The 23,557-nt window shown below is 44.7% G+C and overlaps 2 protein-coding genes across 4 annotated transcripts; one reads left to right on the forward strand and one right to left on the reverse strand.

The window, feature by feature from the left end:
• Positions 1-164: 164 nt before the first annotated feature.
• Positions 165-3,280, reverse strand: LOC120689767 (protein yippee-like). 2 transcript variants are annotated; one of them, XM_039972165.1, is made up of 5 exons: positions 2,906-3,280; positions 2,729-2,772; positions 798-906; positions 668-723; positions 170-487 (listed from the first exon to the last, which is right to left on the reverse strand). In XM_039972165.1, the coding sequence occupies exons 1-5, from the start codon at positions 2,999-3,001 to the stop codon at positions 403-405; spliced, it is 390 nt and encodes a 129-aa protein (XP_039828099.1). In that variant the 5' UTR covers positions 3,002-3,280; the 3' UTR covers positions 170-402. The 2 variants fall into 2 exon arrangements, with proteins under 2 accessions (XP_039828100.1, XP_039828099.1); XM_039972166.1 differs by lacking the exon at positions 798-906 and having other exon boundaries at positions 165-487; positions 2,906-3,251.
• A 3,243-nt stretch (positions 3,281-6,523) lies between these two features.
• Positions 6,524-23,322, forward strand: LOC120692294 (putative ABC1 protein At2g40090). 2 transcript variants are annotated; one of them, XM_039975561.1, is made up of 11 exons: positions 6,524-6,947; positions 7,133-7,258; positions 7,529-7,624; positions 7,722-7,822; positions 8,492-8,528; positions 11,597-11,815; positions 11,888-11,999; positions 12,314-12,405; positions 12,489-12,668; positions 13,456-13,569; positions 22,809-23,322. In XM_039975561.1, exons 1-11 carry the CDS (start codon positions 6,633-6,635, stop codon positions 23,007-23,009), a joined length of 1,593 nt encoding a protein of 530 aa, XP_039831495.1. In that variant the 5' UTR covers positions 6,524-6,632; the 3' UTR covers positions 23,010-23,322. The 2 variants fall into 2 exon arrangements, with proteins under 2 accessions (XP_039831495.1, XP_039831496.1); XM_039975562.1 differs by having other exon boundaries at positions 11,597-11,755.
• The last annotated feature ends 235 nt before the right edge of the window (positions 23,323-23,557 follow it).

Below are 23,557 nucleotides of genomic sequence, written 5' to 3' on the forward strand. Positions count from 1 at the left end.
CAACTCACGATCAAGCTAATCCAGTTGTGGGACTCGCCGATCAACCGCACAGAGCAGAGTAGCCAGTGTTCACAAGTGGATAAAGGTAATATCGCTATAGATATGGACAAGTGAGTGCAAGAGAGCTCATGGAATCGTCCAAAAACAAGGCCAGACAGATGTCAGATACTTGATAATCGGATTTTTATTGGGCCATTAAGCAACAGAGATTACAAGCATATACAGACGGAAACATCCAACTAAGTTCCAGGGAAATAGGGAGGGATATGACCAGGTCACCTACAACAACATTTACGCCGGGGATTCTTTCAATGGGAGCAATCCCCGGCTGGCTAAAGACCAACACCACCCAGGTTATTTACAGGGGATGACCAAACATGCTTGAGCTTGCCCAATCCCTCTTCATATATCGTCGGCATCACTTCCGGCCAAATGAGGATCATGTGCAATCCAGTACTGGCTTCCGTCTGGGCCTGCCACCTTGAACCTGCTCACAGTAAAAGTTTATTCCAGTGAATTCCAGGCTAACAATAAAGTCAAAAGCAGCTTTGGGCATCACTAAAACAGGCAAACATTTACAGACCATCAATCAAGTCATCTGAATATATAAAATGAACAATACAAGGCAAAGGAAGAAAAAAACGTGGCAGAATATGTTGGTCATCACCTCTCCAGAATATACTTTCCTTCCTTGTACCTCTGGCTCTTCTCATGTGCGGCTTCCTAGAGAAGAGGTTCATAAAATTCAGATGCCAGTCAATACACACAAGACTACAAATAACTGTCACGAATCTTACATATTTCCATCCAACAATGGATCCACAGCCAACACAGAAGATATCAGAAACAGTATGCATTCCTGTCATCATCATGCGATCTTCTTTTACTCCAGGAGTCACATTGACACTGGACACAACATACACGAGTGAATGATACATCTGCTGGCTGACAGAATACTGTAGGGATGTAACACATAATCAAGAAAAAAGGCACCTTAAATCCTACCAAACAGTGAAATGCATATTGGAGCTAATAAACTGTTGCAATGTTGATCCGTTAACTACCAAATTTAGTCCCCTCACTGGTAGGACTCCATCAAATTGTTTAAGCCTCATTATTGAGAAGTTACAATGTATCTGTTTCTGCTGAACCAGAAGTTTGAGCAGCAATCCAAATTCTGAAAATAATTGAGTATTCGTGGATGGTAATCCACGGAGTGCTTTGCCAGAAATCAGGCTTGCCTGGTTAGCTAGCTTAACTGTTCCCTGGTATAGACTGGGCTCGTGTCTTATAAATTAAATTTTAGGGAAAGCTAGGCAGTACTTTCAGAATTTTATTGGGAAGAAGAGTGAAGAATCCAGCGATGGAAAATAAAACCAATGTGCACATCAACATTTCCTTTTCCAGCCAAGAGCCTTAGGTGTTAATACTGTCATGGTGACATGAGATGTAACATAGATCATGTAGTTGATTCAAAGAAAGCTTATCCAGCACATACAAGGTATGGAAACAAAACAATTAGATGAAATTTAGGCTAAAACTTTTTCTCAGCAAAGAAGGATCAAAACTCCAAAAGGGTCATTGACCTCTAAGGCCCTGTTTGGGACAGCGAGCGCCAGACGCGCTTCGCTTATACGCCAACGCGGACAAAACGTCGCTTCTCTGATTCTCCCCTGCGCAGTTCAATCCTCCGTGTTTTGCGTTGGGTGCGATCGGGGAACGCGCGTCTGACGCGAACCGTTTGGCGCGATTATTTCTGCGTTTCGCGTTTAAGCGCCGCGAACGCTGTCCCAAACGGGCCCTAAAAATGTGGGTACGGGTAATGTACTCTACTTCAATACTGCCTCCTCAAGACCTCACATATAGGCACCATAAAGGCAATGATGCGAATTCAAAGTAATCCACAATTACCCCCAATAATAAAACCTTACATGCTTCTAGAAACTAGGGTTTTGCTGAGACAACATACTTGCACCTCAACATTATGTATTAATAATGTATGAGTGTAGGTGTTATGGATTGAACCAGAGATCAGTTTTAGAGATAGGGAGCTGAAAATAATCTAGACGGACCCCTAGAATAAGGATCCATGCCAACTATTACTAGATAGTTGAAATATTTCGGAAGGTTATGCATCTAGCATATCCATGGCATCCCTAGAAAGAAGAGAATAACAGATAAAATAAATGAGAACAGGGCAAAAGGCGGAGACCACTACACCTTGCCTCGTGGATTCTTCTGCATATATTCTATAGAGAGAATTTAGGCTCCGATATTTGTCTATTGGGTGGGTACTATAGCATAGATTATAGACTTTAGAATTTAAAGGGTTCCTTTTGTGTTCTTGTTTCAAGAGCTTTCCTCTATCCAAATAGTGGCTTTGGGCTCCGAGTACCAGAGTTGGCAACAACCTCAAAAGTCAAGACACCATCTAGAATCTCGCAAGTTTCTCCGGGTTTAGGAAGAAGTAGATACGGGTCTCACTGGCTGAAAACAGCCACACGCCACCGCGAATTGGTTTCATCATATTAGCACCGTGATGACGATGGATAACCGCCTAACAGATTCGCCTTGCCTAAGTGAACCACATTCCACTGCGAAATGAAAACTAGCTGCGTGCTGCATTTGCCCTCAATTTTCACACAACTCCCAGCGCGCGCACCAAAAAGTTCAGCTGAAATCTACAAACAATTGGAGGGGTAAGAAAAGGGGCAGGAGGGCCACTTACACCTTATGGAAGAGGTAGGCCTTCCCGTTCTTGCAGTGGAAGGCCTGGAAGAAACCAAAACATCAATAAGAAAAAACCGCCATCAGTTTCGCCGCGCAAATCCGGCCGCGGGAACGCCGGCAACCAACTAGGAATTTCTGGGAGCGGATGGGGGGGGGGGGGAGGGGGGGGACGGACCTTGGAGATGATGTCGCTGGCAAGGCCGAGGTGGGTCTTGCAGTGCTTGCAGCTGTAGACGTTGCCGTCCAGGTGCGTCAGGAACAGCCGCCCCATCGCCGCCTCTCTCGATCTCTCGCTCCCCCCACTCCGCCCCAATTCGATCCCTCTAGGCTCCTCGACGATTCCAGCCGCGGACGGGTCCGATCGCGATCGCGGCGCCCCGGAATCCCCTCCCCCGGCGCCCTCGAATCGGAGATTGGGAGTGGGGCGAGAATTTGCGGTGGTGTCTGCTCGCGGCAACTGCAACCGAGTGGGGAAACTGGGGGGGGGGGGGGGGGGGTGGGACGGAGTGGGATGGCGTGGGCGGTGGGCCGGCGTGGTGGGGGGTGGGGATGGGATGGGGGAGAGGGAGGGGGGAGGATGGATGATAAAGGGCGAGGGCGTGGGAGGGGAGGGGAGCGCACCTGCCGCAGCCCGCAGCCGTGCTGGATGTGGATGTGGATGTGGATGCGTGACGCTGACTAGGGATGGATCTAAACATCCGAATTCTTAGAACAAATTTGATATTTTAAAATAGATATGCTTAAAATTTTATACTAATCTTTTTTTATAATATCAAGCATATTATTACACATAAGAATACAATTTTGTATAAATTTTTTTATGTATTATTTGCTCCCTACAATTAAAAAGGTGAAAAAAGATTCGTATCCGTATCCGATCCGTATTCGAATTTTTATATCTATTATTTGAGAATATATATGATAAATTTGAGGTTTAGTTTTTTTGAATCTTTACAAGATCAATGTTAAGTACAAGACTATGAATTTACATAGTAAATTCTACATCTTATTTGTTCATAATCGAAGAAAAATGACCAAAAATCTGACATTCGAATAGACATCCGAATCCATCCTTAACGCTGACGCCAGCGTTGCCGGATCCGGGCGCATTTCGGCCGCGCCTCCGCACTCTTCTCGTGCGGTTTTTTTATTTTTATTTTCGTTTTTATAAAAATATATTTTCAATTTGAAAATTTATAGGAATATACTCCGGCCGCCCCGCTGCCGCTGCCGGGCGGCCGGGACATTTCTGAAAAAAATTTCGCGGAGAAATTACGCGCAGGTCCCTGGGGCCGGTCGACCGGCAGCGGGGCGGCCGGCCCTGGCCGCCCGGCTGCAGGGCGACCGGCTCTCCCACCCTTATGTAAGGGTTGGCTGGTCCCCTACCCCTCATCTGCATAACTAAAATTCCAGAAACCAAGAAAAAAGAGAGAGGGAGGGAGAGAGGCGAAGCCCTGCCGGATTTTCGAGACAGTCGCCGGCTCGAAAATCCGGCAGGGCTTCGCCTCTCTCCCTCCCTCTCTCTTTTTCCTTGGTTTCTGGAATTTTAGTGATGCAGATGAGGGATAAGGGACCAGCCAACCCTTATATAAGGGTGGGAGAGCCGGTCGCCCTGCAGTCGGGCGGCCAGGGCCGGCCGCCCCGCTGCCGGGCGACCGGCCCCCAGGGACCTGCGCGTAATTTTCTCCACGAATTTTTTTCCAGAAATGCCCCTGCTGCTGGGCGGCCAGGTCCCGGCCGCCCGGCAGCGGGGCGGCCGGGGTATATTCCTGTAAATTTCCAAATCGAAAATATATTTTTGTAAAAAATGAAAATAAAAAATATAAAAATAAAAAACGCCTCTTCTCGTGCTCCTTTTTGGGCCCCTGTTTCCGAAGACTACTCGTCTTTGGGCCCTTGAAATTGGTTTATTTAGAGGAAAATCAGGACAGTGACGTGTAAACTGGGATCGGAGAAATGACGCCGTGGAAAGAGTTCTTCTGCCAGAGACCATCGACCATCGCAAATGGTTTGGGCGTTTAGTTCACAAAATTTTTTATACAGTACCTGTTACATCGAATATTCGAACACATACATGAAGTATTAAACATAATTAAAAAATAATTAATTACACAGTCTAACTAATTAGCATGAGCTGAATCTTTTAAGCTTAATTAGTTCATAACTAGATATTATTTATTATGTAACAACGAAATATGCTACAGTACTAAAATCCAAAATTTTTCACCAACTAAACAAATCCTTTGTGTGGAAATTAGGTGAAGTGGCATTTCTTCTCTTTTACGCTTTTTCTGTTTTCTCTCATTTTTGTTAGAGCCGATCCAAATATTTAGCATGCTAAACTTTAGTGACTAATTGATGGCTTTGATTTGGCAAACTTTGCACACTAAGGATATTTTGGCAGCTTGCGTATCGACCGACCTAGTCAATGCAACTTCTCATATTTTTATTGATTAGTATCTAGCTTGGCATTGGACAAAGATAGACTTTGTTAGGCTACGTAAATAAGTTGGGTACTTCCTTCCTCGGTCCCTCCTAAAATATAAGAAATTTTAAGTTCATAACGAGTTAAATTTTATAAGTTTGACGAGACAAATATAGAAAAATATATGTTTATAATGGATCTATGATGCTCATTTGATATTGCAAACATATTATCTTTTTTCAAATAACTTATCTAATTTTGTACATTTTGAATTAGGACAAACTCTGAAATCATTTTATTTTTGGGAGAGTGGGAGCACAGTTCGAGCCATAAATTAGCTGGTGCAAACACATTACAGCCACACCCTACACAATATAACAATTAGATAAATTTGCACGATGGTAGTACTTTTAAAATATAAATACTTTGATCAACAACAATGAATCTCTAGTTATGCCCTACGACATGAATATAAAACAAAAACTTATCAGCCTACTATTTATGATGTTTTATAGGTCCAAAGAAAGTGTTTGCAGCCTAAGGAAACAATCTTTCTTCATGCACAAAATCAGAGTCACACACAAGTCGATTCTACGCAATATTGACCTCCTATTACTTCAACAACATATCACTAATTAAACAAGGCAAAAAGGAGATAAGTGATATATGCAACAAAAATACATAGCGCAACATGTATTAAAAGGATAAAGTATTAAATCAAACACAAGTACATAGCCTAACATAAATTGCATGTACCCCACCAAAAATAATCTAACTCCAGCCAACATGAATCCTTAACAATCAGTCATATATGAGTATGTTTGACACAGGTCCAACTCTAAGAACTGGAGCTATGAGCGCATTGAAGTAATTTGGTTAATCAAGTTTTCTGTCATTTGGATTAACCACATATGTTTAAACCATTTCATTTTATCAACAAGCTCCAAATTCTGCTGATATGAATAATACAGAATCAGCCTCTTTTCTTAAAAGAAATCTGTCAATTTACTGGGACATTTTTCACTATGTTTGTATTAAAGCCCTATTAGTTCAAAAAAAATTCGGATTTCGAGAGTTTCAAATAGGGGTGATAATGGAGCATGGCTTTAATGTTCTCTTCACAATTCTATTTGGTCCTTAATTTTTTTTAGCTCAAAATTGAATAAGATTAGAACTCGATTTTTTTTAAAGTTTTTAGAACTCGATTCTTTAGGGTCGGACTCGGACCCTTAGATTATTAAAAAAATAAAGATATAAACACGCCGCTCATTTCCTTTTTGGAAGCCAAACAATTGACCTTGTGAGTGACACCGTGGCGTCGGTATAAACACGGAAGTCATCGCACCTAGCCACATAGGTCCACACGAATTCGGTTGGAAACAAACAAAGCCAGCTCGCCCGAATTCCTCCGAACATCTTGCGGCGGAAGAAAGAGAAGCCGGGAAGAGGAGAGCCGCGGCCCCCGACGGCCCGACCCATGTGGCGGCGGGCGGCGACGGCGGCGCTGTCGCTGGGCGTCGGCGCCGGCGCGGTGGCGGTCGCCAGCACCGAGGACCCCGCCGCGACGCTCAAGGTCTGCACGCACCTGCCCCCGCGCCTCCTCCGCGACTCCGTCACGGCGGCCACCATCGCGTTCGACTACAAGTGGTCCCTCTGGGGCCTCGAGCCGGGCACCCCCGCGTGGCAGAGCGCCAAGCACGACACCCACCTCCGCTCCGCCAACCGACTCCAGGAGCTCTGCTTCCGCAACGGCGGCATCTACATCAAGCTCGGCCAGCACATCGCCCAGCTGGTAAGGACTTCGCCTGGGAATGTTTCAGTGATCCGTGTGATTCGATTTGAGAATCATCTATTCCATCTTAAATGGTGACCGTTCGCTGATTTGCTCGTGACAGTGTAATTTTTTTAGCTTCCTGTCTGAGTGTATTTGTTGTTGTTGTTGTTGCCTGTCTGAGTGTATTTGTTTGCTTGTTTCAGGAGTATGTCGTGCCAGAGGAGTACGTGCAGACGATGAGGGAATCGATGCTGAAGAGGTGCCCGGTCTCGTCGTACGAGGAGGTCCGCGGGGTGTTCGCCAAGGATCTAGGAGAATCGCCAGAAACTGTTAGTGCCTTGCTTACAGCCTCTTTGCATTACTGTTTGAGTGTTTGAGCAATACAACTGCCTGTGGGGAGGCTGCTGAACAACTGGAGCTGAAGTGTGGAGTGTGGACTGACTTACTGATGGCGTACAATTAAATCTTGTGGCTGTCACCTGTAGAATTCTAGATACTAGCGTCAAATGATGGAATTTGTCAACTAGAGCACATCATGTTAACTTGGAATTCTTCAATTCTGACCTCAATTTTTCTTTTCTCTGTTCTGTGGTGCGTAGGTTTTTGCAGAATTTGATCCTGTGCCACTTGCAAGTGCTTCTCTTGCACAAGTCCATGCTGCACGAACCCACGATGGGCAAAAAGTTGCTGTTAAGGTAGGCATTGCAGCCTGTCCTGAATAAATTATACCAGTAGAGGTTGAACCAACATTGTTTTCTTCCTCACACTGTATTTTCCTATCTTGATCTCCAGGTTCAGCACGATTACTTGACAGATACCAGTGTTGTAGATATAGCTACTGTGGATTTGTTAGTGAATGCTCTGCACTATATTTTCCCTACATTTGACTACAGGTATCGCTTCTGAATGGTAGCAACTTTATCTTGTTATTTCTTTTTTTTTTTACTTTTAGCAATCACAGTCTTCTGCTTGATGAATCAGTAAAAAGATAAAGCAGTCATTTCTTTGAAATGCTTAACTTTACAGCTTAAATTGTCAATTAGAAATTGAAATTTTGGTCTGCAAGCTCCCTAGTTATCCAGTAGGTGCATGATTGAGGGCATGCTTGGTGTTTTCCATAAAGAATATTTTGTAGATTTAAGTTAGAATAAAATTTTCGAGATTGACTAATGATATGTTTTAATAGTTGATAGTTCCTAATAGATCCCTGTAGATACTTGAGACGTGCTATTGAAATTCCTCTTTTGGACCTTCATCACAATCAAACTCTTTCTTTCTCCTTTTTTCTGTATTATACATAACCGAAGATGTTATGAGCAGTTGGCAGTTGGTTTTAGAATATAAACGGGTCAAACGATTAGATTTTGTGGCCTTACATCAATCTTGATATAGTTGGCCCTAGCTCTTCATCTCAAGTTCGCAGTCACAATGCCTGTTTTGCACACAGAGCTCATAACCTAATTTTATGTCAATTGGATTCCTACTACTTGGTTGCCATGCTACTTTTTAAGTTTCATGCAGAGCTCATTTTCCACTATTGCTCAATAACTGCTTTCATGCAGGTGGTTAGTTGATGAAGTTCGAGAAAGTGCCCCTAAGGTACCTTCCTAGTCTTGCCTGACAATATAATTTCCTTGCTACGGCCTCATGGACTTTCTTCTTTCTTTTTGCGTACAACAACAACAACAACATAGCCTTTTTCCCAAGCAAGTTGGGGTAGGCTAGAGATGAAACCCAAAAGAAATAAGTTCAAGGTTCAGGCACATTGATAGCTAGTCTCCAAGCGCTCCTATCCAAAGCTATCTCTTTAGAGATATTCCAATCCTTAAGGTCTCTCTTAACCGACTCATCCCACGTCAGTTTAGGTCTACATCTACCCCTCTTTACATTATCGACCCGCTCAAAAACCCCATTACGCACCGGCTGTAGAAGGATAGAATTGGTGTAATGGATTGATTGTATTAGCCTGAGCCTTGGGGCTGAATATATAGGGGTACATGACTTGGAGGGCAAGAAGCCTCTCCTACCGATCTGATAGGATACGGATACAATCCTAATCTACCTAATATAGAGATATCCCTAATATACTCTAACACCCCCCCGCAGTCACAGCGGGAGCGTCGCAGACGGTGAGACTGGAGAGAAGTCGATAAACTGACATCCCCCCGCAGTCACAACGGTCAGTGCGCCGCAGATGCTGTGGCTGGAGTGGAAACCACAAGGTTGCTCAAGCAGATGATAGCCCTTTGTGCCGATGTCGAGGTAGCCGAGGTGAGGACGAGTAGCCATGGTCGATGATGCCATACGTAGAGTAGCCGTGGTCGACGTAGCTATGTCGAGGTTGCCGAAGACAATGTAGCCGCACATGAAGCCGCGGGCGCACGAGGAGGCGCCATGGTGGTGGCGTAATGGAGAAGACGCCGGAGACGAAGATGGCGACGCGCTGAGGCAGTCGTAGAGGGAGCGATGCCAAAGTCGATGCAGTCAGGCCATCGGGCGACACATGCCCGAGTTTGCCAGGCTCGGGAACGCATCGGGGACGATGAGCACGCATCGGTGTTGCCAATACCGGACGTGCAAGGGAGGATGCACAACCAGATGCCGTCACCGAGGGACCAGCAGAGAAGGCCTCCATGGCGGTCGCAGGCGCAGAAGATGGCGAGGTAGAAGATGCCAACGCCTGCTGTTGCTAGAGTAGACGAAGTAGTCGGGGACGAGATGGCGACGCTGGCGACGTGGTTGTGCTAGACGAAGCGAGGAGGGGAACCCAGATTTTCCAGCACAAGGCTGAATGATCCGGTTGACGCGACGGCGGCGCTCGAAAGAGACGGCGAAGAACTCGTACAGCTTGACGAAGACCATGCGCGGGGTGCACAGCGACGAGTCCACGATGAGGTCGGGGACGTAGTCGACGACGGTGAGGAAGCAACGGCGGAGAAGACCACGGGGTGACGCCACTGCTGCCCGAAGAGGCGACGCAGTGACAGCCCTCCGTGCTCGGTGAAGGGCGCGCTCGACGAGGACGAACGTCACGGAAGCCGGGTGGATCACGCACATCGGCTGATCAGACCGAGTAGCGTGAGGCGAGACGACGGTGGGCAAAGTCGGTGAAGGCGTCTCGATCGGTGAAGGCGACGACAAGCCGGCGAAGGTCGACGTGCGAACGAAGCGGCGAGGAGGGCAGTGCAGATGGGCGTCCCCTAGGGCACCGTCCATGTCACCATGTCGCATGTCGAAGACGAAGAAGAGGCCGGTGAAGTCGATGCCGATGTCGAAGTAGCGGCGCGAGGTCGACGGGCGGTGGGCGACTCAATCTCGATCAGTGATCGAGTAAAAATCAGAGAAACTAACCAAAAATAAATCAGCAGCAGCAACGTCACGATCTGCTGCTGCTAGACGCGAGGATGGCGGCGGATTAACTCGATCTGCCACGATGAAGGGCGCTGCCCCCGGCGGAGGTCATGGGGAACCTCCCCGGGGGCGCGCTAGGAGGCCGTCGAGGGGGCGCCCTGGATGGGAGCCGTGGGGGACGGCCGGCGGCGCGCAGGAGGCAGGAGGGGCGCCGGCGGCGCTAGGGTTAGGGCAGCGGAAGATAGCCTAGGATCTCAAACCCTAATCTCGTGATACCATGTAGAAAGATAGAATTAGTGTAATGGATTGATTGTATTAGCCTGAGCCTTGGGGCTGAATATATAGGGGTATATGACTTGGAGGGTAAGAAGGCTCTCCTACAGATCTGGTAGGATACGGATACAATCATAATCTACCTAATATAGAGATATCCCTAATATACTCTAACACCGGCGCCTCAGGAGGCCTTCGTTGGACATGTCCAAACCATCTCAGCCGATGCTGGGTAAGTTTCTCCTCAATTGATGCCACCCCGACCCTATCCCGAATAACTTTGTTCCGGACTCTATCCCTCCTTGTGTGCCCGCAAAACCACCGCAACATCCGCATCTCTGCTACACTCAGTTGCTGGACATGTCGCCTTTTTGTAGGCCAACATTCAGCACCGTATAACATCGCCGGACGAATTGTTGTCCTATAGAATTTGCCTTTTAGCTTTTGTGGCACCCTCTTATCACAAAGGATGCCAGAAGCTTGCCGTCATTTCAACCAGCCAGCTGAAATTCTATGCCTAACATCTTCATCAATGTCGTCATCCTTTTGTAGCACTGATCCTAAATACCGAAAAGTATCCTTCTGGACCACCACTTGCCCATCTAGACTAACGTCTCCCCTCTCATGCCTAGTCGCGCTGAAATCGCACATCATGTACTCGGTCTTGGTCCTACTAAGTCTGATCCCTTTCGACTCTAACGTGCGTCTCCATAGCTCTAACTTCCTATTAACCCCTGCCCTACTCTCGTCAACTAGCACCACATCATCAGCAAAGAGCATACACCAAGGGAAGGCATAACTTCTTTTTGCGTGTTACCAAATAAATGAACCTGATTTTACCATTTGTCAGAATTGTTGAATGTATTAATTGCTATGATTTCTGCCCTGTAATGTTATGTTTTGTGCTATCAATATTTTTCCAGTAGTCTGTTCACTTTGAACTTGAAAATTTTATGCAATTTAGGGTGTGCTGAAATAAAAGGAACAGCAATAATAATAATTAAAAACTGGAGCTATGAGTAACTTGCTGCTATGATTTTCAGGAATTGGATTTCTTGAATGAGGCCAAAAACAGCGAAAAATGTTTGGATAACTTTAGAAGGCTGTCTCCTCACATTGCTGGTAGTATCTATGCTCCTAAGGTTTATTGGAATCTCAGCACATCTAGAATTCTCACCATGGAGTTTATGGATGCCAAGGAGGTAACTGATGTTCATGGCATTAAAGCAATTGGAATTCACCCTGTTGATGTTTCGAACCTAGTAAGTTTCCATAGTGTGCTCATTTAATAATCATACCAGTGATATAGAAATACTCACATTTAAGATGTCTAGGTCAGTAAAGCATTTGCCGAGATGATTTTCAAGCATGGTTTTGTTCATTGTGATCCCCATGCTGCCAATATGATGGTCCGACCCATGCCACAAGACAGCAGGAAAAGTTTTGGTGAGAATCTTTGTATCTAGCATCTAGAATCTTAATATCCTTAAAAATTATTAGTAGGTTGCTTCATCGCGCCATCACCATATGTACTATAAAGTACAGTCAGCTGAATCAAGAGGTGTGTGAGACACGAAATTTTATAAATGGTTTATTTATACCCTCCTAGGATTGAGAGTTGGTTATGTCTTGCATTGTGTCAAAATCGCTCTTTCTATGTAGCATCACCAACTTTCTCTGGTACAACATTTACATGTGTAGCATAGGTCATATGAAGCATTATAATGGCTAACTTCGTATCAAATATTCCTTAAATGTAGGTTGGAAAAGGCCGCAATTGGTTCTTCTCGATCATGGTCTTTACAAAGAGCTTGATTATACTACTAGGATAAGCTATGCTTCTCTTTGGAAGGTGACAATGCTGTTACAGTTCATGAAAGAGTTCTCTGATTAGTAGCTGGTACTAATTCCTCACTGTGATTTTTTTCAATGCAGGCACTTGTTTTTGCTGATGAAAAAGCAATTAAGGAGAACAGTGTCAAACTAGGAGCTGGGGAAGATCTTCATGCACTGTTTGCTGGTGTTCTCACTATGAGGCCATGGCAAAGGGTGATTGATCCATCTCTTGATCATCTTGTCTTAGACAGCAAAACCACTGATTATTCTGAACTACAGGTATATATGTTGTACACTTTTGTGCCCCCAATGGTCGTCCATGGTACCACAGTAAATGTGACAGTGAAAATGATTATCATTTGTTAAACAGTATAAGAGTATCTGTAGGGCTATGAGACTATGAGGTTTTCATCATGCACTTATTGAAAAATTTTGATATTTCTGCTGGTGGTTTGGTCATTGTTCATCAAGTTAATAGGTCTTTGAATCGTGACATAGCCAGCAGAAACAAAACAGACTACAAACTGTTGAATCACCCGACACCAGCCCATACTCTCTCTAAAATGGGAGAAAAAGGAATACATATCCACTACATAGTGTTTTGCTTGGAATTTGAACCTACTTCCCACATTAACTAAGGTTTAAAATCTTATGTTCCTAATTTATATTGAGTATATAGGCTGGTATTGTCCTTGCTACAAGAATCATATTATTTCCTAGTCTTATGCCCCGTTCGGATGGCTGGGCTGTGGCTGGGAGGCTGGCTGGCTGGTCACTGGTGCCAGCAGCCCAGCCGGCAGAGGCAGCCAGCATTCCCAGCGCTGAAGCCCCATTTAGAGTCAAATCTCCAGCCAGATTCAGGCCCACCGGTTGAACAGCTGGGCAGCCAGATTATGCCCAGCCAGCCATTTGCACCCATCCGAACAGGCTGTTAGATAATTGGACTTGGATCCATTATTATGTTTTTTTCTGATCCTGTCAATCGAGAATTGCGTAAAAAAAAGTTCTTGCGGACCTTTAGGTCCTTGGTATGTATCCTTACCCAATTACTTATTCTTGAGGACAGAATTACGCCTCCTTGTATTTTTCTGAAATCTCGGAGCTGCTGAGGAGATTACCAAGGGTCATCTTGTTGATGCTTAAAACAAATGACTGTTTACGTGCAGTCAATCATGCCCTGGTAAGTGAAATTGCAAAACAATCTGGTTTTATGTTTATTCTCATTTTTTCCAGAATAAATGTTTAGGTTCTCATATCTTGCTACATATTGTCAAATCCCCCCCCCCTCACTTTTCCCAATGTGATTCAGTCCTGGCCCTATGTGTGGTGAAGGGGCAAAGGGCCAACAAAAAAATTGCCTAGGAATTTAAGCATCGGGCTAAAATTTTATATGTTTTGAGCTAAAAATGATTTAAGGGCTGAGTTGGATTGTGAAGGGTGATAAGGGCTGCCATCCATTACCACCCCTACTCCCAGCTAGTGTTGGCTCTTATTTTGCTTTAAAAAGGGAAGCATGTGATTGAGCTTCTGGGTTGTTTTTCAAAGATGCCAAATTGAACAGAGTTATTAGGGGTACCAAGGACATTTTACATTCCCACTATTTTTTCTGAGATTTTGTAAACGAACATGTTGACACAGAATTGCGCCAAACACACCTGAATGCGCTAGAACGCTCGACGATCGTCAAAACAATCAACACAGCAAAAACCCTGGGCGGACCGGTCTGACCGGTTTTCGCCGACCGGTCTGACCGGTGCAGGCAGGGAACTCGTGAAGACCTAGAACAGCGAGCTCGGGAGGGACCCCGTCGGAGCTCGTGAACGTAGGGTTGCTCTGAGGTCGGCAGGCCACTCAGAACGTCTTCAAACGCCGTCGAGACGAAGGAAGAAAGTAATTTAGGATTAGAAAAGACTAGGGTTTGAGAGATAAAAAGTAATGCGATTTTTGTATTGATTCGATTGGGAATAACCTCAATCAGCCTTAGCCTTTATATTTATAGGCCGGGGAAGACGTACCCCTTCACGAGTAGGATTACAAAAGGACTCTAAAGTACATGCCTAATTCTACTCGGACTCTACAGGTCAGACCGGTCGACCCGACCGGTCAGACCGGTCGACCCGACCGGTCAGACCGGTCGGACCTGACGTGCCAAATTTGGCCGTCAACATATGCCCCCCTGCCTTTTAGTGAATATATGAGCTAAAAAGCAAGAACAATAATATATCATGTAACATAAGGACCTAAAAATACTGCTAAGGGCGATCTTTAAGAATCGGCCATCTTTCGTCTTCAAGCTTCTTGCCACACGCTGGGATAATATTTCTTCAAGTATCTTCCATTGATAGCCCTGGGTAGACGATCTCCTTGCAACGTCTCCAACATATAAGAATTCCCGAAGATGACTTTGACAATCCTGTACGGACCCTCCCAACTTGGCGACCATTTACCAAACTTATTGCTTTTCATCCCAAGAGGCAAAATTGTCTTCCAAACTAGATCTCCAACTTGAAAAGATTTACTTTTTATCTTTTTGTTGTAAGCTCTAGCAACCCGAAGCTTATCTTTCTCAATCTCCTTCAAAGCCTTCAATCGCTTGTCGGTCACTTCATCAATATTATCCATCATTGAATTGTAGTAATCAACAGCGGACAAATCATTTTGCTTAGCCAATCTATAAGCATCTAAATTTACCTCAACGGGTTAAACAGACTCTTGACCATATAAAGCTCAAAAGGAGTAACCTTGGTAACACCATGACGAGATATACGATGAGCCCACAATGCTTCGGACAACACTTCATGCCACCTCTTAGGATTTTCTTCTATTTTTTTCTTGATAAGCTTGATCAAAATCTTATTACTTGACTCGGCCTGTCCATTGGCCTAAGCTTAATACGGAGATAAATTTAGCAACTTGATCTTGTAAGATTCGATGAATGCACTACACGCACTTCCTTCGATATGATTGAAGAACCTTGATCCGTAGTCAAAGTTTGAGGAATACCGAATCTATGAATAATATGTTCAGTTATAAACTCAATTACCTCTCTATGTGTCATATTCTTCAAAGGAACTGCTTCGGTCCACTTAGTAAAATAATCCGTAGCAACCAACACGAAGCGATACCCTTTTGAAGATGGAGGATTAATTTGTCCAATAAAATCCAACCCCCAACCTCGGAACGGCCATGGTTTAATAATAGGATGCAACGATACAGCACGCACTAACTGCAAATCTCCAAACCGTTGACACTCCTCGCATCCTTTATAATACTTAAAACAATCCGAAATCATGGAAGGCCAATAAAAACCGGCTCTCCTAAGGAACCACTTCATTTTAGGAGCCGATTGATGAGTGCTACATATGCCTTCATGAACTTCTCCCATAGCAACTTTGGCCTGATCCGAGTCCAAACATTTGAGAAGCAAATCTTCGGCAGTTCGTCGATAAAGTTCATTATCGATCAAAATATATTTGAATGCTGCACGCCGAATATTCCTCTCTACACCACGACTAGGATCTTTAAGATAAGAGATTATAGGAACTCTCCAATCCTGATCTTTGGTCTTTTCCGTAACCGAATTGGTGTTTCCTGACGACTGGGCGGTCAGACCAGTTGCTTCAACCTGTTTGACCGGTTCGTTCAGAACCTGTAGCTCGGCTTCAATTTGCATCGGCTTTCTAACGTTGAATTTTCCTTTTCTAACATCATAGCCAGATGTTTGCTGAGCCAGAGCGTTAGCCTGTCCATTTTCTTCTCTTGCCAAATGTCTTATAACAAATTCATCAAAAGAAGAAATAATGTCGAGGAATTTATCAAGATATGCATTTAATGAACCATTATAGTATTGGCATACCTTGGATACTTGCTGCACAACGAGAAGCGAATCACCAAAAACCTCAACATGCTTCACGCCCATAAATTGTAAAATTTCCAAGCCAAATAATAATGTTTCATACTCAACTTGGTTATTTGTGCAATATTCTTCTAATCGGTTTGAGAACTCAAAAGCAGCACCACTTGGAGATATAAGAACAACACCGATTTCTCTCCCATCATCACAAACCGATCCATCAAAATAAAGCTTCCATGGTGTGCAAAAAATATGGCTGATTTCTAAATCATGCTCATCATTAATCCGATGTTCAACAATGAAGTCCGCTACAATTTGGCCTTTCATAGATTTCAAAGGTTCACAAGCCAAATCATATTCTATTAAAGCATATGCCCATTTGCTGATTCTACCTATCAAAATCGGCTTTTGCAACATATGTTTTATCACATCGATTTGACATACCACTATGCAAGTACTAGATGGTAGATAATGTCGCAATTTAGTACAAGCATGATATAAAGACAAGCACAATTTTTCAATAAAAGTATACCTTGTTTCCGCATCAATAAGTCGTCGGCCTATATAAGTAACAACATACTCTTTCCCTTCGGTTTCTTGAGTCAAAACAGCCCCAATAACCTTATCCTCGGCAGCTATATAAAGTTTAAAAGGAACACCTCTTCTAGGTGCTCTAAGAACCGGCGGCGAAGACAAGTAATATTTAATTTTCTCGAATGCCTCTTGCTGTTTTGCCCCCCAAGTAAATTCGGCTTCATTCTTTAACCGAAGAATAGGAGTAAAAGCATCAATTTTCCCAGACAAGTTAGAAATAAACCTTCTCAAGTGATTTACATTGCTCAAAAACTTCTGCAAGTCCTTCTTATAAATAGGAACTTCAACCCTCTTCATGGCTTCAATTCTTTTAGGATCAATCTCTATGCCCTTCTCGTGAATAATAAAACCAAGGAACTTTCCAGCTGATACTCCAAAAGCACATTTGAGTGGGTTCATCTTCAAACCATACCGATGCATCCTTTCAAGAGCAAGTCTTAAATCAGCTAAATGAGAATCCAAACCGGCCGATTTAATGACAATATCATCAATGTACACTTCCAAGATGACACCAAGCAAATCATGGAAAATTAAATTCATAGCTCTCTGATAAGTTGCACCAGGATTCTTCAAACCAAAAGTCATAACCACCCATTCAAATAAACCAACAAATTCGGGACACACAAAGGCCGTTTTAGACGTATCTTCCTCGGCCATAAATATTTGATTGTAACCCGCGTTACCATCAAGAAAGCTAATAACACGATGTCCCGATGCTTCATTAATTATCATATCGGCTATAGGCATAGGATACTCATCCTTGGGAGTAGCTTTATTGAGATCTCTAAAATCAATGCAAACACGAATATTGCCCGAATCTTTCTTTTCAACAGGCACAATATTAGAGATCCAATCCGCATAACGACAAGACCGAATAAAACCAGTATCTAATAATTGATTAATCTCCTCTATAATTCGGTCATAAATACAAGGATTGAAACGTCTAGCCGGTTGTTTATAAGGTTTAAAACCGGCTTTGATTGGTAAACGATGCTAAAAAAGATCACGACTCAATCCCGGCATTTCAGAATACTCCCAAGCAAAACAATCAATATATTCTTTCAATAACTTTATTAAATCGGCTTTAAACTCAACTGATAAATTCTTGTTTACAAAAGTCGGCCTAAGAATATTACCATCACCTCGATCTACCTTTTCTAAAGGATCAGCCGACGTAAAACCTTGGCCCAGCTTGTCCATATCTTCTGACTCTTTAATAGTTTCGCACTTATCGTTCGCACACGCCCGATGGTGCTCAATACGTTGCTGGAGCCACTCTGCGTTGGACCGGTCTGACCGGTCGGCTCTGATGGCCGATCCGAAGAGGACTGGTCTGACCGGTCGTAGGACTCGGTCTGACCGGTTGCACCTGAGTCGCCTGCTGGACTCATCTTTACAGCATTAAGTGATTTAGCCGATTTTCCATCGGCTTTAGAGTTGCAGGAACGAAACCCTCCTTGGTACAGCTGATAAGCTCATAATCGGACAGGTCCAAGCTCGATAAACATTTGACGTTGTCATTGGCACCAATAGAGTTGGAATCGGCGGTAGCAATAAAGGAGGATGTATCACCAGGTACAATCTCAACTTCATCGCCGATCTACTGAATAAGAAATTGATGCAAGGTAGATTGAACACATTGATTGGCATGAATCCAATCATGCCCAAGTATCAAGCTGAAGTTACCTTGCACCTCGGAGACGAAGAAGGCTGTAGCAAGCGTCTTGCTTCCAACGGTCAACTCCATGGATGCAACCCTTTTGGTACCAATGGGATCACCTCCACCTACGCCGCTAACCGTCATGTTGGTCTTGATCAGCTCCTCGTCCTTCCCGCCAAGCTTCTTGTACAATGAATACGGCATAAGATTTACAATGGCCCCACCATCCACTAACATGCGAGAAATCAGCTTTCCATTAAGATGTCCCCTCATGTAGAGAGTCTTCAAGTGGTTATCCGATTCCTTGGCTTTCTGGAACACAGCATCACGAGGCCCAAACTGAAGATGAGCCACCTCCTCTTCGGGAATTATGAGGTAATCCAAAGAAATATGCACAACGTTAATGTCCAAATTGTTGCGCTCCGGAGACGCCTCATAATCCACCAATTCCTCTTCTTCCGTCGCTGGAGGAGCTGGTTCTACTTCATCAACTCGAGAAACCGAAACAGGCACCGCTGATTCGGTTGTACTCTCTGCACTGGGCTTAATCGGTCTGACCGGTGGCTCAGGGCGGTCTGACCGGTTAGAAGCACCGGTCTGACCGGTCGCCGGGGTCGGTTCGACCGGTCCTTCTGCTGGCTGGTCAACTGTCTTGACCTGCCACACCTTGCCTTGAGGAATCATGGGTCTGTATTTGTTGAAGTACTCATCCCTCGCCTTCTCTGCTTCCTGCTCCCTCTTCTCCTTGTTATGAAGACGCTGGAGTTTCCTCTTCTGTGTATGTGTCAATCCCTCAGGACACCAATGGGGCTGATGGTACTTATCTGGACAAGAGGAGCAGAAGAAGTAGCCGATTTATCAATCATCATCGGCTCCTTACCCTTATCTTGCACAACCACTTTAATCTCGCCGATCTGGACAACAATATTGGCTTTAGTCCTCTCTGGAGTAGTTTCTGGTTGTACTTCTGACTTCTTTTCCTTCACACGGTACTCAACCCGCGGAGGAACAAATCGCGCCGGCCTCTGCTGAGGCCGGTCTGACCGGTGGCGCCTGCTGAGCTGGACCAGATTGGTGTGCTCCCAATCGGTCGTGTACTGGCGTCCTGGATCTTTCCTCCCTCTGATATGATGGTGGGTATGGCATTGGAAAGCATTGGAGCCAAATCCCCTCATGTTCCCACACCGGATTAACTGCATTTGACGCCGGTGGAGACCAAGGCATAGTAGCATACACCTTCTGTGGAGGAAACTGAGGATAATCACCCCTGCGCCTGATGAATTCCCTCCTTGGAGGCGAAACATTGCCCCGACGCGGTGGTGAACGAGGTCTCTTTTTTAATGGGCGATCTTGTTGAACGGCATTAGTGTACTTGTTCAATAACTGCCCAAAGATAGGTCCCTGATTTGTATGCCTCCCCTGCAGTTTTGGCACATTTGTTTTCCAAGTACCCTCTTCCGTACGTTTCGGCTTAAAAGTCCGGGGCCGCTCCCTGGGCCGGTCTGACCGGTCTGACCGGTTGATGCTACCGGTCTGACCGGTTTCGCCTGGACAGCAGGCTGACTGGGTGACTGGATGAACTTGCTTGCCCCCCGGGCATAGGAGCATTAACGAAAATCCTCAAAGTCGGCTTCCCATCAGGAGTCTTCTCAGCAACGACTTCTCGGGCCAGAATCTTGCCATTTGCATTCATCGGCCTCGGATCTCCAATCACCACATTTTTCCCTTGAGCCCCTTCAGCTTGCTCCGGCCGAAGGAGAACCTTTGGATTGTTCAACTCCAAAGTGTGGACAGGGAAAGGAGTCTTGTCCACTTGCATCTCATAGAGCACCAATCGTCTTTCATCTACAGCTGATTGGATCTGTCGACGGAAAACATTACAATCATTAGTAGCATGCGAGAAAGAATTATGCCATTTACAATATGCATGTCTTTTTAGCTCTTCCGGCGATGGTATAGCATGAGACAAAAGAATGTTTTCATGTTTAAGTAATTCATCAAAAAATATATCGCATTTGGAAACATCAAAAGTAAATTTCATCTCATTTTGCCGATTCTTTTGAAACGGCTTAAGCGATGGACGCGTTGAAGGTTTGTCCTTTGATGGCCAAACAAATTCAACGGCGTACACTCCCTTTTCCTCATCGTCCGAACAATCAGAATCATTCTCAACAACATGCGTGTTGGACCGATGAGGCTTAAAGGAATCTTTAGAATTTTTGTACTTAAATTCAGTGCCAATAGCTCGCATTTGCAAATGATTAACCGTAATGAAATCAAAACCTTCAAGTTTCTCCTTCAAATAAGAACGCAAGCCATTAAACGCCAAATCTGCCAAATCTTTTTCCGAAAGAGATGAATTGAAACACCGATTTTTCAAAGCTTTAAATCTTTGGAAGTAATCCAAAACTGATTCATCTCGGTTTTGTTTAACCGATGTCAAATCTAGCAATCGAACTTTGGCTTCCCCACTATAGAAGTGATCATGAAATTTGCGCTCTAATTGATTCCAATTTAAAATAGATCCCGGCGCAAGCGAGGAAAACCAAGAGAAAGCGGTTTCGGTCAAAGACAAAAAAAAAACAAGCGAACTCGCAAAGCATCATTAAGACCCGCTTCTTCCAATTGCAAGACATATTGGCTAACATGCTCCCAAGTCGTACGAGAATCTTCACCATTGAATTTAACAAACTCGGGAACGCGCCAATCAGCAGGATATGAAATAAAATCAAACGCAGGAGGATATGGCTTTTGATATCAACGCGACCCACCCATATCAATCCCAAATTTAGATTTAAGTACACTGGCCAAATCTTCTTTAAATCTATTGAAATCAGCCTGATAAGCACCACTGGCCGAAGCATACGAAGAGGACGAAACACGTTGTGCGGTAGGTCCGGTGTAAGCCATGTTAGTATTAGGAATCGGTCCTCGATGAGGTCCAGATCCCTGCTGTGATGTAGCATGAGGCCCTGTATGCATCACTATCTCATTGGTTCGGCTAGGGACGGCCGAACTAGGGTTAGACGTGTGCGGTGCAGAGGGCACTGGGTGCTGCCCTGTCAGACCGGTCTGACCAGTCGTGTAACCGGTCTGACCGCCTACACCGGTCTGACCGGTCGATGAGACCGGTTGGACCGATGGCGCGTGGACAGTAGATGGCAGCGGAGTTTGCCCTGGGAACGAGGTCGGCGGCATCCCATAGAATTGATCTTGGGTAAAAGATGTGCCAGCCGAATCTGCTTCTGTGAATTGAGCGCCACCTTCGACAGTTTTTCCTTTTTTAAGCGCTGCAATCTCATCGTTGAGCCTAGTAAAAGTCTCTCCCGCGGCTACTTGTGCAACAGATATTTTCGAATCTACCATGAGAGAGAATTGCTTGACCAATTTAGAGAGATCATTAGGAAGTACCTCGACCTTGTCTGGGTTCAGCTTGAATGATGGCATCACGAACTCCCCGACCCTTTTGAATAGGCCTCCTCGCTTCTTCTTGAATCCCTGAAGGAAGTGCTCCCTCAGGTGCTCTTCAGCGATGAGGTAGGCCTTGCGCTCCTCTTCGGTGAGCTCCTCCATGGTCGCCTTGATGACGTTGTCGTTGTGGATTTCACCATGAGTACCCATCTTCTCGGAGAAGCTAGATTAGATCGGTTTTAAAACCAGATTAATCTGTTCCCCAGCGGAGTCGCCAAAAAGTGTGTTGACATAGAATTGCGCCAAACACACCTGAATGCGCTAGAACGCGCGACGATCGTCAAAGCGATCAACACAGCAAAAACCCTGGGCGGACCGGTCTGACCGGTTTCGCCGACCGGTCTGACCGGTGCAGGCAGGGAACTCGCGAAGACCTAGAACAGCGAGCTCGGGAGGGACCCCGTCAGAGCTCAGTGAACGTAGGGTTGCTCTGAGGTCGGCAGGGCACTCAGAACGTCTTCAAACGCCGTCGAGACGAAGGAAGAAAGCAATTTAGGGTTAGAAAAGGCTAGGGTTTGAGAGATAAAAAATAATGCGATTTTTGTATTGATTCGATTGGGAATAACCTCAATCGGCATTAGCCTTTATATTTATAGGCCGGGGAAGACGTACCCCTTCACGAGTAGGATTACAAAAGGACTCTAAAGTACATGCCTAATTCTACTCGGACTCTACAGGTCAGACCGGTCAGACCTGATGTGTCAAATTTGGCCGTCAACAGAACAGTCTTTGTGGGATGGAGTATTTAAGTTACATATTTGCACCTGGGATTTGGACCGCTACTGCTAGGAGCAGCCAAATTGTTTTGGCCTCATTATTAACATGTGATCTTCTTTGACAGGTTGGAGGCACTTCCTTGGAATCATTTATGATTATTGGACGTGTCTCCTCTGAAGCTGTGCTGGACGCTAAAAGGATGAGTAAGAGGTCCTTTCTAAATAGGTTGATGATATGGCTGGAGGAAGTTATGCTGGAAGCTCGATTCTTTAGTTTGAAGCTGATGTTGGGCTTTATGCAACTTAGGAAGTTGTTGCCCAGCTAAATGCAGCTTGGCGCATCAACAGATTTAGGCCGTGGAATTGTGAAGTTGACATCTTGTTCCATATCTTTTGAAAGAGAAAACCTGGCATTTTGCTTAGCTTGCCATTCTTTCTTTCTGTGTGTATCAATTCATTCATCGACCATTGTTTCACCATGATTGGTCATCATGGTACATATGCTCACCAGTACAGTTGGTGACAATACGCTCATTCTGATAGGTGGATACAAGTATACAAATTGCTGTCGTTGACAAATGTAATAGCACAACTGTTTTTGGGAAGAAAATCAACATTGACTTGCAGCAAATTTGGTAATTTGGTGAAAATTTGAACTGCAGAATCGGCAACAAAGATAGTTGGGAGATGTGAATCTAAGTTTTCATTTTTCACTCTGCAATTCTAGGATGAAACAAGCATAATTCAAGAAAGCAACTGCCGAACGTTTACTCCACATTTCTTGGAAGAGATGCACTTTATCTTCACCGCGAATGCATGGCTGAGGGTTTGAGCAACTGAGAAGGAAATTACCCCATCTTGAGAAACACTAACT

Source organism: Panicum virgatum, chromosome 9N (assembly GCF_016808335.1).
Source record: "Panicum virgatum strain AP13 chromosome 9N, P.virgatum_v5, whole genome shotgun sequence".
Lineage (NCBI taxonomy): Eukaryota > Viridiplantae > Streptophyta > Magnoliopsida > Poales > Poaceae > Panicum > Panicum virgatum.